This window comes from Mycteria americana, chromosome 9 (assembly GCF_035582795.1).
Source record: "Mycteria americana isolate JAX WOST 10 ecotype Jacksonville Zoo and Gardens chromosome 9, USCA_MyAme_1.0, whole genome shotgun sequence".
Classification (NCBI taxonomy): Eukaryota; Metazoa; Chordata; class Aves; order Ciconiiformes; family Ciconiidae; genus Mycteria; species Mycteria americana.
Window position 1 is genome coordinate 24,695,834 of NC_134373.1, and position 13,930 is coordinate 24,709,763.

General features: G+C 36.9%; 1 protein-coding gene across 1 annotated transcript in view; it reads left to right on the top strand.

The window, feature by feature from the left end:
- KCNH7 (potassium voltage-gated channel subfamily H member 7) overlaps nucleotides 1-11,413 on the top strand; it is a 237,920-nt gene extending 226,507 nt beyond the window's left edge. Inside the window, exons 13-16 of the mRNA XM_075511509.1 lie at nucleotides 718-969; nucleotides 6,029-6,197; nucleotides 9,548-9,740; nucleotides 11,147-11,413. Of these exons, the coding sequence (XP_075367624.1) occupies nucleotides 718-969; nucleotides 6,029-6,197; nucleotides 9,548-9,740; nucleotides 11,147-11,413 (881 nt within the window). The remainder of the gene's footprint in view (nucleotides 1-717; nucleotides 970-6,028; nucleotides 6,198-9,547; nucleotides 9,741-11,146) is intronic.
- The last annotated feature ends 2,517 nt before the right edge of the window (nucleotides 11,414-13,930 follow it).

The following is a 13,930-nucleotide window of genomic DNA, read 5'->3' on the forward strand; positions in this document are numbered from 1 at the left end:
CTGGAAAGTTGTTTTGAGATGATCCCACAAAGACAGACAAGAAACTCCCTTCTTTTTGTACCAATAGGGTTTCTCTCTACCATATTAATCCTAAATATAGGTTTGACAGTAATGAGCATGGAGAAATATGCTCTCTATTTAGGTGGGCCCAGACATTTTGAGGTTAAGTCGTTGATTAATACATTTGCCTTTTCTGGGAAAAGAATAATGAGCAAAGATGCTCTTATGTGGGCATAACTTAAATGGGTAGTTCTGATACTGAATCTGACATCCATGACTGTGAGAAATGCCCAAGAATGTGAGAAATTGGAAGAGGGAATGAAATAATAAATTAATTTTAAAAAAATTTGGAATATAAGGCTTTCTCAAATCTCATCCTCACCTGGAAAAAACAGTGAGTAAAACAGGAGGGCTGTGTTGGATAAAACCTTTGCTGTTTTGATATAAGCAGCATTTTGCATAAAGAGTTATGGATTAGGGACTACGAATCCTTACTACATACATGCAAATGTCTTCTAGGACTTCAAAAGAAATATAAATCTCCTCTGATACAGGAATCAAAAAAGGCTTTAAAGTAATTTATTCTAATAGTTGGTGAACTTCCTAACTGATATAATAATCATCTCCATCATCTCAGACCAGAATAAACCGGAATACAATTTCATGAACTGCGTATTATTATACACAATTATTTCTATTTAACAGATTATTTCAAAGAGAATGATCAGAGTGATCCTGAACACTCAGGAGACACCACCAGATACTATCAATCTATTAAGAAACACTCTGAGGAGAAAAAAAGTGGGTCATCATCTTTTGTGCCCTCCATTGAAGATGAGCAAAAGCCCCTGTTCTCTGGGACAGCTGATTACCCATCTGTTACAGAGAAAACCACAGAGGTGGACTTTGAAGAAATGGTTCATGGCACAGAAGAAATTCTTGCTGACAAAGGAAGCAATTCTTGCAAAGGTAATCTAGCTGATGCTATTTTGTAAAGTGTGAGTAGACATCCTTTTTTAATCTAATTATCAAAAATAATTTTCTGAATGGTTCTATTGATTCTTTACATAGTATTTACTTTTGTGTTTCCTGAAAGGTTAACAAGAAAAAATATTTTAGTTTATAAAATTATGGTTTCTCAAAAGGATTAATGTAGTTTAATACACTGGCTGTGGGACTGGATTACAGAACCTCCAAAAGGCTATTCCAGGCTTTGTTAATAAATCATCTCGTAACTGAACTGCCTTAGGAAAGCCATTTAAACAAACCCTTTAAAATTGTCAACCGGTACTGGACTTCACTGAGTCCCCATGGATGAAAACTGCACTCAAAGTGGTAAAGAATCCCTCAAAGGGTGTTTGACATGCCAGGGTTGGGTGACAGTAAAATATCCTAGATAATGAGAGCTAGATAAACCTAGTGATGGTTGCACATGCACGAAAAAATGCTTTCAGGTAATTAGTTTCATTCTCTGTATTGACAAGGCACAACTAAAATTAAGTGAAAAAAATTCATGATAGCTTGAAAGAATGCTATCCCGGTTTGCTGCACATGTTGGTTAAAAGGATTGTCATTACATCACACAGACCAAATCCTGACTTCCATAAGTAAAACACAAGAACAAAGGTTTGGCATTTTGTATATGACAAATGATCAAAAACTATTATGCAATCTCAGTTAATTTTACATAGAGTTAAAGCACATAATTAAAATTACATCTAATATACTAAAATATTAATTTTCTCAGTTATATGAAGGGAAATTAATGAAAAGCCCCAGATTAATATACAATTTAAATATTGTCGAAAGTTCATTTGTAATTGTTTCAGTCTGAAGGGAAGAATTACGTATTTACTGTTTAATGCTGTTTTCCCCAGCAGTTTGTTTCGATTGAGGCAATTTAACCATCGAACCATCATTCAATAAACTTTAGGCTTTTAGACTATAATTTTAAACAATCCTAATGATTAATCAGGCCAAACAATGTATTTTTTACATTTCAGAGGCATGAATATGTGAAGTCTGGTCTCCTCAGGTTAGAGCTATATAAATCTACACCACGTAAACTTGTTGCATACATACTGCAATTTGAAATCTTACCTTTCCCCTATCAATAGCCAGAAACGTGTCCTTGCAGCTATAGCAACGTTTTCCAAGGCAACCTATCGCAGATTTTATTTCAGCTAAATTTAGCATGTCTAAAGGTTACATATTTTGATTAAGACCACATTCTTTTTTCCACTTGGTAATCTAGCACTGCTGGTAATGTGTGTGAAAGCTCATTACCTTTCTTGCAACTTTCATAAAAACTTCAAGGTCAATAAAATAGGATCAGCTTTGACTGATATATGTTTTAAACTAAATTCTTATTCCTGCTATTAATTAGAGACTGGTTATAACTTGCCATAAAAGCAGTTATAAACACAATGACATTTTGAAGTAAACTCTGCTTGTATGTATGTATGTTTATAATCCACGTATAATTCTTGAATACCAATGCACTTGTATAAAGCTACCACAATTCATTACCACTGTGACTGATATATATTTAATTATCTTTAGCTTTGTTTTAAACTTTGGTCATTACTGTTGATGAATGGAAAGACTATTAATAAAGTATTGGATAACGTGGGCAGAAACTGCATAAACTTCTCTCTCATAATCCTGAAATGCAACTCGTAATGTTAAAACATATGGCTCTGGAGAAGACCTGATAATTTCCCCATAGCTGGTAATCTATATATTGCGGAAAAGTGCTATTTTCTATTTTCACTTGGTCATTATTTGGGCTATAAGATTGATTCTTGAATTGTTCAAGTGAACCAAGTTATACATTTATTGATTTAGTTCTCAGTCCAGGATTCTTCAAGCCCTGGAAGAACATAGTTGGTTCTAAAGTTGCAACTGCTGTTGGGCTTTTCTGGGGATACTTGTGGATGTGGAAGTACCTGAAAAGATGCTTAGAACAGTACAATACCGTATCTTATAGTGTATTAACTTGCTCCTAGTGTATGAACTTATTTTATAATTTGAGTACCAATTCATTTGCTTTGTCACACATTAAATGTTTATTGTAATAGTCTATAAATACATATTCTGGGACAAAAACCAGCGTGATTTCCCTGGGATAATCCACGGCATTGAAAAATATGTGATTTTATTGAATGATTTATTGTGTAAAATAACCAACAACTTGCTTGTTACAGGACATTAAAAAGCAGTGAAAGGTATGGCCTGTATTTTTAGTTTCTACTCCTGAAATTCACTGCTTAAGAGTAAATCCACTGGATTTACAACATCCATCGCACCCACATCCACAGTTTAAAATTTTACCCCTGAATTTGTCAGAGTCTGCTCACTTCACTTTGCTGAGAGCTTTCCAACTTCATTGGACACTGCAAATTGCACCACGTGTGCCTGCTAAAACCAAATGACATGCTTCTCTGAGACTATTTTCCTCTATCCTTCTGTTGGCTTAAGTGGCTGAGAAGCTGAACAGGTTTCTGTGTAGTCAAGATGAAATCTCTTCCCCCTTCCTTCTGCTCAGTGCATAAAAACAGTTATAGGTCATATCACATGAAATTCAAACACTCTCTACAGCTCCAGGAAACCCTCTACCACCTGCTGACCAAAGATCAGACAATGCAGTAAGCACCTTTCTCTGATAAAAAAGAGAAGCAAGTCTCCTCCTCCACTTGGAGTCACGTAGTGAGAGCTCCCCTTCCTGGCTAAATCTGCTTGAAATACTAAATCTGAGCAGGAATTTTTTTATTATTATTATTATTTTTTTACTTAGAGCAACACTGCTCAAAGATGTGTTTGAAAAGGATTAGCTAATAGCATTTGGACAAACCTCTCACATGTCACCCACACTGTGTTTTCTTCTCTTTTCTTTGAAACATGGCTCTGGCTACTATGATTGTTTAGAAAAATGTCACAAGTGTGAAATGAATACAACCTATGCTGAGTTATCAGCATGCAGTGCCAAGAGAAGTGCTAGGAGAAGCTCTGAGCAAACCATTCAGGGACTACTGGGGGATGTGGCATTCAAATCCAACTGCTCATGCAACAGAGGCTGATGCTTTATAAGCAGTCGAGGATTTTGTCCAGCTGTATGTTGAAGCAGCAGCCTGAGCACAGTAAGAACTTTTAATACATTCTGTAACTTCATGTAGTTAAATAATTACAAATACAACCCTAATGGGAGTTGTACTGAACAGGTGTTAAAGTTTTAATAGCCTTTTTTATCACAGCAGAGGAGAATCTGAGTGGTACTGAGCAATTTTTGACTGCCTGTGTGACAACAGATTCCCTCAAAGTAACAAAGGCTTGAGGCGGGGGGCGGGGTAGATGTAGAAAAAGCACGGTTCGTCCTAAACGTGTCGCCTGTAGTCTCTGCAAAGCTCACAGCAAGATCTTCATTCTGCATCAGATAAGGATATGTGCAAACTAATATATCCCATGAGAAATTATTTGTAGCCTTTCACCAGCTTGGTGAACAGGAGAAACAGCCTAGAGCCAGGAATGTAAACTAATTAATAAATGCACAGAGGTGTAAATTAAGCAAATTGAAAGAGGAAGGAGAAATAGCTCAAACCAGAAATCCAGGCAAAAGGAAGGAGGGCCCCTGAGTTCTGTTGGGTGGTAAGGTGCAGTGATTGATCACAGAGAGCCAAGAACTGGGAGGGACAAGAGGGATGGAACTTGGGCACAGCAGGTACAGGGTGGGGCCTGGAGTAGTCATCATCATTTTTTTTACAAAGGGCTGGAGATAAATAAATAAATACAAATGGCTCATATAAAGAGTATGTTTTTATATACTTTATATATTGTATATACAATATATAAGGATTAGAAGGGGAACTAAATTCAGCAAGCTAGCTGAAACTCTGAAGTAAGATCATAATTATGCAAGTGGGCCTTTTTTATCTTGAAATAAATTTATTTTCTCTATCTTCATCCAAAATTTTACCTGTAGTTCAAACAGGAAAAACGAAAAAGGAAAAAAAGAAAAAAAAGAATTATTTACTGTGAAGCGTCATTTAACATTAAAGGGATCTCCGAATGACCCAGCAATGCTGAATATTTCATTTTTTTAGGATTCACAAATTATTAAGCAAAATGAACTGGCACCTTTCACCCCACAGTACTGTAAGAGCCTCTGAGACATGCTTTACACTACAATTGAAGGGTTGGGTTGGAGACTAGTGATGCTAAAAGCTACATCAAAGAAAATTAATTTCCTTTTTGAAAATAATAACCAGTATCCCTTTGCAAGCAGTATGAGCTGCATTAAATGGCCTCTGTCTCAGAGAAAACATATTACACTTCACCAACCTTGTTAAGACAAGCAGTGTTACAATTATTGGTAAGAAAGGCAACTAGCTGAGGTCTGGCAACTTTCTCTAGAGGGGACATTCCAATGCACTGATGTAATGCATGATCAGTGCCGTAAATGCAATGCAGCAAGTCCTCCTTTTACACCAAAAAGCTAAACAGTAAATATACTTCAATAGCAAGGGCAACTTCAACTTCAAGGGCAAGAGAAGAGGTTTTAGCCAGGTCTCTGAAACACACAATCAAAGACATTCAAATACATCATTTAATGCACTTAGGTTAGAACAAATATTTCTAATTTCAGTGAACAACAAATTGCTAAAAAAAACCTTGAAAAAATTGAGGCTTCATTGGTAAAATAATAGAAAGAAAATTAAAGAAATAGGAGCCATTCAGTGGCAGAACTCTGATGATGCTGACTAGACAAAGCTGCTTGTTTATCTACAGCTTCAAAATGTTAGCATTTTGCTATTGTTAGGTCATAATTTTATCATTTTTGGATGTGACCACTTTTATCTTTCCTTAGGTAGTAGTAAGGAGCAAAGAGAGTTGTTCAAGCAGTGTGCCAGCGTACCGATTTGACTTTCAAGGTTTTGAGAAACACTAGTAAGTGGGATGCTTGAGGGGTGCCAACCCCTGTCTAACAGCATGTATATGAAACTATACTTTTATATGCTTTGTTTTTCATCAGGTATCAGTGATAAAAGAGACTGGGAGCAGGAGAACATCCAGGAGTACCAGGACTCCCCAACTCAGTCAGCATTACCCCATGTTGCATGGGGCATCTGTGAAACTGAAAGTGACTTCATATATGGGGAAGTGGAGAATCGATTAGATTTACTTCAAGAACAACTGAACAGGTAAAAACAGAGATATGACCAAAAAAAAGATATGTGTGAAAGAGTACATAATACAACTGATATTAATGACACTACAGGAGGAATGAATTTGCGCAGGAAGTTTCCAAAAGCATTCAGATCTATAGAAGCTCAAAAGTACAAAAATATGCCTGATGGGAATATCACTTTGTTGTTTATATGTATTCTGAGGAGCCTAAATATCACCTAAGTTCAGTCTTCCAGATTCTTGGAAAAACTTATTCTGGGAATGCTGGGTACAAAATTTATAATTCATTGCCAGAATATTCATGTCTAGGTACCTCTAGGTACCCACATTAGCTACTCTGAATTGCCTTGCAGAAGAGTCTTTCTCCTCGATTGACTGTTTAGGAGACCAACTTTTTAATGACGGAGCTGTAGTGATGTACCTAAACTTGTGAAATTTAAATCTCACCTCACCCAGAATGCTGTTCCCTTAACAATGATTCCTAGATATTTACGTATCCACAAAAGGACAACTTTCAGTATCTTCAATATCTGAAGTACTTTTTCTTTCCTGGAGACCCAAAGTAAAACAGCTGCCTTGTTTAAGAAAGACAAATTCCCTTTTTGATGTATTAACTTATTTTGCAACTGTCTCATTATTAATAAGTAAGACATGGGTGTATGCAAAGGCAAAATACTTATACCTGTTACAACAGAAAACAGATGCTTTCTTTGTCAGAATCCGTTATTACTTTTGCTTAATAAAATGCCTCTTCCTTCTCTCTTTTGCTCTCTGATACATTACTCTTTGCTGGCAGCTAAGTAGCATAGCTTATAGCATCTTAAAAATATGGTTACAGAATTTTGATCCATCCTACACTATAATTTACCATGTAATTTCACTTAATTTTAAATTGCCCTATACTCAGGTCTGTGGCTTTTTTATTATTTTCACTCTGCAATTCCATTACTTTCAATATTTTTATGTGACAAATACTATGACACACACTCAGCCCTAATTATACTTTATTAGCTCTTCATTGGTATTCTGTGCTGTATATTTTAGCAATCAGTTTAAAGCCAGGTTAACTGCATATTGCTTCCTTCATCTACCATAAGCCAATCAAGCCATAGTATTTTTCATTTCAGAATACTATATAGTACATTAAAAAGACATTTTTAACATGTAAGCCTAAATCGACGTAATTTCTAATTGCAGTAAAGTCAAGTAATCTAAGTAACTGTATATGTCACACAACTAAACAGCTGCATGTTCCCCATCAACAGTGTGTAGCCTTTTGGTTACATTTCTTTTCCTGAAATCTTAACCTCTTGAAACTGAAGTTATATCTTGAATTCACCCATAGTTTTAGCAAATTCTTATGCAAGTTCTCAGTATTTTTTTGAGTGAGAAAATATCATTGTTGCTGATGAACTAAGATTTAAATTGTTATGGATTTTATTAAATCATTTTATTCTTTAACTCTTCTCATTTTTTTAAAGCTTTTCATGCTTTCAGGATTTGGGGCTTTGCTGGGTCTTCTATCAATGTAAAAGACAACATTCTATGCTGCTTATATCTGAGCAGCATTCTATGCTGCTCAGATCTGACCTGCTGGACTAAAAAGCAGGATCATTTCTTTCTGACCTTTTCTGTGCCACGTTAGAGGCTTGGCATAACACTCAAATTATTAAATGGATATAGAAGGCTGGAAAGCCATTATACAAGGAATATGCCCCTAGAGCTATCTCTGTTTCTCCTCTTTAAGCAATTGGAATTTCATGGAGGCTGTGGCCAAGCATCTAACGTTCTCCTGTTTGTTCATCCTTCGGTAGCATGACATGGACTTGTTTTAAATTTTGGAGAAAGGAGGGAGAAGTTATATATGCAATGATGATGAACAAAGACTACCAGAGGTACTCTTTGATTTGAAGTAGCGGGAAACTCCCATCAAGTGCTAACAAAGTAAGAAGGGAGCAATTTTAGAGTTAATTCAAAGCCAAAGACAATCGTTGATGCAAGTCCTCCCATGCTAAATCCCTTTTATTCACTGAGATGTTAAGGCCCAGGTTTAGCAGATGGAAGCTGTCTGGATGGTGGCATGTTGCTGCTGCTGCAGTATTTTCCCCTGTGGCATTAGCATCATGCTTGTGTGAGACCAGCACTTTGCAAGTAGCAAAGAACCCAAGGGAGCTGAACAAGAGCGCGAGTAAGGCATGATTGACTGTAACCTCCGGGTTTGGGCCTTTCTTTATGAGAGCTGATGCCACAAAACCAGCTTCTCCCAATAAAGGAAGAAACAGCATCCTAAATATCCTGTGGGCATACCTTTCAGATTAATTTCATAGATGCTTTTATAAATAAACAACACAGGCAATGGACAACTCCAACATGATAAAAAATAATATCAGTGAAGCACCCGGTGAAAGCAAAAATCTGTCAGCACAGGATCAATTCTGCTGCTGTAGGAGCCCAAGTAGTTAACATTCACGACTTTAAAGGCTGCTGACAACGATTTGTTTACTCTGTCAGAAGATGAGTTGCAATACAGAAGGCTATATAGCTGTACTACAGTCTGTCATAGCATGTTCTGTAGCCTTCCAGCAGCTGGGGAGACACCATAGGCATTACCTATTGCTGAGTTTGTCACGCATCTTGGCAAGACTGTTCGAAAATCATTTCAGTGCTATGGAATTGTAAGCATGAACAAGATAAGCAGCTCAAGTGTTTCAGAAGTCATATACAAAATTATGAAAAGGGAAAAAAAGAGAAAAAAGCTACTAAACTTGAACATCAGAAATGATGACATTAATTCTGAGGCCTGAATAAGTCTGAATAAATTTTCACAGTAAGGAGACTTGGGCTGTTGTGGTTTTTAATGATCTTGAAAGCATCTTTCATTTTCTAACTGTGGAAAAACACAAATGTGGTTTTCTGCTTATTTCAGTGCATTGTATTAGCATTGAGAACGTTAGAATTAATTGTCAGATGCATCAGAGTGTCCCATCCTCAGCCAGTACAAATCAATTTAGTTACAATGAAGACACTACGTTTATTCCAGTTAATTTCAACCAAAGACCTGGTCCCCATGTTACTTTTTGTTGCAAACCTAAGGGACAGTAATGAACTCATTCTTAACATAGCAAAAAGATCAGAGACAAGCACGCAGCTATGTTCTGCAAAGGAAAGGGAGAGCCAGCAAGCTTTGGAAGGGCTCAGTACTCCCTCTTCTGTTCTTTCCTATTTAAGACACGGTCATGTCAGAACAAGCAATAGTTTGCTTTATTAATAAGCTGCAGGTCCCTCTTGAATGCATCTGTAATCAGTATGTTAAAATATACCTATTCCTGACCATGAGGTATCTGATTTTGTGTTGCTTCTCTAGGCTTGAATCCCAGATGACTTCTGATATCCAAACCATCCTGCAGCTTCTGCAAAGGCAGTCAGCGCTCATTCCGCCTGCCTATAGCATGGTGACTGCAGGCGCAGAGTATCAGCAGCCAGCCAGCCGGGGGATACAAAAGCTTCAGCCTGCAGCGTCAATTAAAACAGACAGAAGTTTCAGTCCTTCATCTCAGGTGCGTACATGTCCAGTAAGACCAAAAGAGGTTTGCTCATCTTTTTAGCTTATGATGGAAGAAATGCATACCCATCTAGGTGCTTGTTCACTAGTTTAAGGGATATGAAATTATTATTTTGACCTAGCACCTCCACAGCGGACTTAGATACCACAGTTTCAGAAGCCACATCTTCTGTGCGTGTTGTGGAGATCCATACAATGGTCTTGTAATCAGACTGCTTTACTTAATTATCATGCTCTTCACAAAAGTTAGCAGAAATGGCAAATGCCAGACACGGCTGTAAACCACGAACACTTTCCTAGCATCAGACCTGCCTGCACGGATCTATGTGCATCTGCCATAGATCCCGTTCATGAAGTCCTGAGAAGCACCATGACTATGTTTTCCTCAAGGTACAGGGAGACAAGTCCAGCTGATGCCGCATGCTGGTTAAACACATATGAAAGTGGGAGGGGCTAAAACCATTCTTATGTCCTGTCCCTTGCTACTGCTGGAAACATGAACTTAGAGAGCTGTGATATACCTGCATTTCCCAATACATGTTTTCCATGTTTTCCGCCCCAGTTCTGTTCAGGCAAAATTTGATGATTTTCCAAATTTGTTTGAGATTTCTGGAGTTTAACAGCTTGGGCAGAGATGTGGTGTATTATTTCCAAACAGGCTGCTGCATGTCTAGGAATCCCAGATCAGTCATGTAGCATATGATTACTAAATCCAGCGTGCTTGGCTGTGTCAGATTCCTCATGCATATGCTGGAACGTATATGGGCCCAGTAAGTCCAACACATCAAGAAGGCATCAGTTCACATGCATAAAGATTATCAGGGCAGCACATGCAAGGCAGTAGTTTTCAGAAGTGTAAACCCACCGTGCATATACCTGCACAAAACATATACACATATTTCTGTCTGAACAGAAATATGGCCACCCTCTGCAAACATCAGCAGAGGCACCGCACACTTCACAGAAATTCCGAGTTTAAAAGTGAAGAACTGTGTGCTGAGACTGGAATCCAAATGGTTATAATGTTCAGAATGATGCAATTGCAGAGTTATGTTCTGAAACAAAACTGCATATTCGAGAATGTTGAAATCCATTAGACTCTTAGATCAGGTCTCAAGAGCATTCAGTCCTTGAGATCGGGCTGTTCATATGTGTATCTTGATGTCATTTGAGCAAGTCTGAGGAGGGGACAAGATATCCAGGCTTCTACAATTAATCAACAGAATTGCATTCAATTACATCAAATCAAATGCAGTGCCATGTAAAAATATTTCTGTACACTGCTTAATTTTCAAACATGGTTTACCAGCAACTATCTGAATGTGCTAATTCTGAGCAGAACAAGAGCCTGGAAGAGACCGATTTAATTATTACTATCTTGTTTCTTCTCCTCCCTTCCAGTGTCCTGAATTTCTAAACCTTGAAAAATCGAAACTTAAATCCAAAGAATCCCTCTCAAGTGGAGTGCATCTTAATACAGCCTCAGAAGACAACCTGGCTTCTTTTTTAGATCAAGAACGTGACCAGTCTGCAGAGTGTCCCCCACAGCATTGTAAAACTTATCTCCAGCCAATTAGGCACCCTTCCTTGCCAGAATCTTCACTAAGCACTGTAGGAATCTTGAGTCTTCATAGGCATGTTTCTGATCCTGGTCTTCCTGGGAAATAATACTTTTATACTATTACTTCACATAAAAATGTAAGTGCTTTTAATGGCTGTTTTTCCTTTTTTTTTTTAATTTAAATCCTCTATACTTGACTCAGGGGCTACAAGGAATATACCATTATATGCAAAAGTACTGTATATTTTCCTAAATCTGAAGCTTGTAAGGTAAAGTTGGGCAGTTCTGATGTAAATATATATATATACACACACTAACTGTATGTTCCAAATGTAAAACTGCCAGCATTCTCAAGGCACCTTAAATTTTTATTTTTTTTAAATAACATGCATGTTCTGAAATTACAGTTTATGTTGCATGGAGATTACCATTTACTGCTGTCATGGAAATAGTATTTTATTGTGGATATGTCTTCAGAGCAAATAGGAGACCAATAATAATAATTCATATAGAAAAAACTCCTACCTGACCAAGCTAAAATTAAAGCAAAATCTTCTTCTAGCTCACTTCTGAAAATTGATTTATCTTTCTTGTAGTGAGCTTTTTACAATAAATCACAATGATCCTAAATCTAGAGAAAGAATAAGGTAACCAAGTCTTCTGGGTTTGAAACTATTAGGACAGAGAAACCAGCCTCCTTCCAAACCAGTTGAAGTAGGGCAGTATTTTAAGAGACAAGAAAACTCTGCCGCATGCTGGAAAGTATCACCATAGGTCACATCCACAAAACTGCATTAATTGAATAATTTGTTTCCAGTACTTTTTTTTTTTTTTTTTACATTTGCATCCAGGAAGTTAGCTGTCATGAGCAGGCAGGTACTCCTCATCTGTCACACAAACATAATCAAATGCAATAAATCTAATTTCTGTATAATACAGAAGACTGTGTTCCTTTTGTTCAATACAAATTATTAACAACCTGTTTAATTAAAAAATACTTTACACATTTTTGTTTTAGAATTACTAGGGCGGTTGTTTGCAGTTATCTGTTTTTACTGACTGGCCCCTCTACAGTGATCCTAGATAGGGTATATATGTATGTGGACACACACATACACCACGCACACATTCCTATATGTGTGCATGTGTGTATTTTATATATGTACATATGTGTGTATGTATGTGTGTATATATTAATATACACACATACACACAAGTGTGTGTATATACCTACAATTACCTGTAGGAGTATAGATATAGAGCTATATATATATGTGTATATATGTAAAATCACTTTCAGGAACAATTGTAAACTTTCTTATCACAAAACGAGTAAGCTTAGCTTGTGTCCAAAGCTGACTACATTAGAATAAAATGATTTAAGGTCCGTAGGCTTTAAATACAGTATGTACTGTATGTGCATAATGCTTTGTGAATACTTAGATTTAATTTTATTAAAATATTATTCTGCTTCAAATGTTGTGTTTATTTTAGAAGGAACTGACCTTTTTATTACTGTTTTTAAATATTTTAAAAGGTTCACATGATTTTCTAATCTTAAAGCTTTAATGTGAAATTCCTCTAAGAAGAGAACTGGTTTCAGAAAAGCATGTAACCCAGTTAGTGGGGGAGCAGTCAAATTTTAACTAAAACCAAATTAAACCCTCTGTTCTAAACCAGTGCTACAGAGCAATGCAATAGTGGTTGACTCTCACATTAATAGATATGTGTATTATATGTTGGGGTCAGAATGATATATAACATTTTTAGTCATACACAGCCAGTAGATAAACCCAAGGTGGCTGAATCTTCTCTCATTTAAAGTTAGCGTGCGTGTTGAGCTAGGTTCTGCTTTATCTTTGCATTTAAAGATACAAAAATGAATTAACTGAACACCTTTGTAAGTGAGAAGAGAAAACAACCCTCCCCATATGAGATCAAATTTTCTTCTGCCTCATGCTACTGTTGATCGGTGAAAGGTCCAAATGCTACAACGTGCTGACTGCTCTTACTTCTGCCACGGTGACAGGAGGTCTGCACTGCTTAGTGCCTCGCAGGATCAGATCCTAGGTGACAGCATCATTGGGCCAGTCAGAATCTCTTCCTGCATATACTCCATTGAAACAGGAGTGCTGAATAACAAAGTGAAATAGCTTCTGCCTTTTTTTTTTTTTTAAATAGCAAGCATTAACAACTTCTGCTCTATCTCAATGTAGTAACTAATATTAATGTCTGTTACTAAGAACAAGCTAGCACATTTTCTAAAAAGGTATTTGTGGTTATGCTACATTTAAAACAGCCTGGTATAAATTAAAAATAAAATTAATGAAAAAAGTGTAATGGATGAGCATTGCTTTACAAAATGCCTTTTGTCCAATTTCATCACTTGGTATTTCGCATTAATGCAAAGAGACTGAGCAAAACAGGTGGACTGGGGAAGCAGTGCTGGGGAAGAGGAAAAGCGACAATTATTTCAATTAGTCTAAGTGAAGGAAAAGCTCCATCCCTTGCTCCTTTTCTTGGCTCAAAGAGGCTTTGTTCCTTCCCTTCTCTTTGTCTGTATTTATCAAGAAGAAAAATCTCAAATGGGGGCAACTAAGGGAGACTTTGCAAAGTTATGGAGA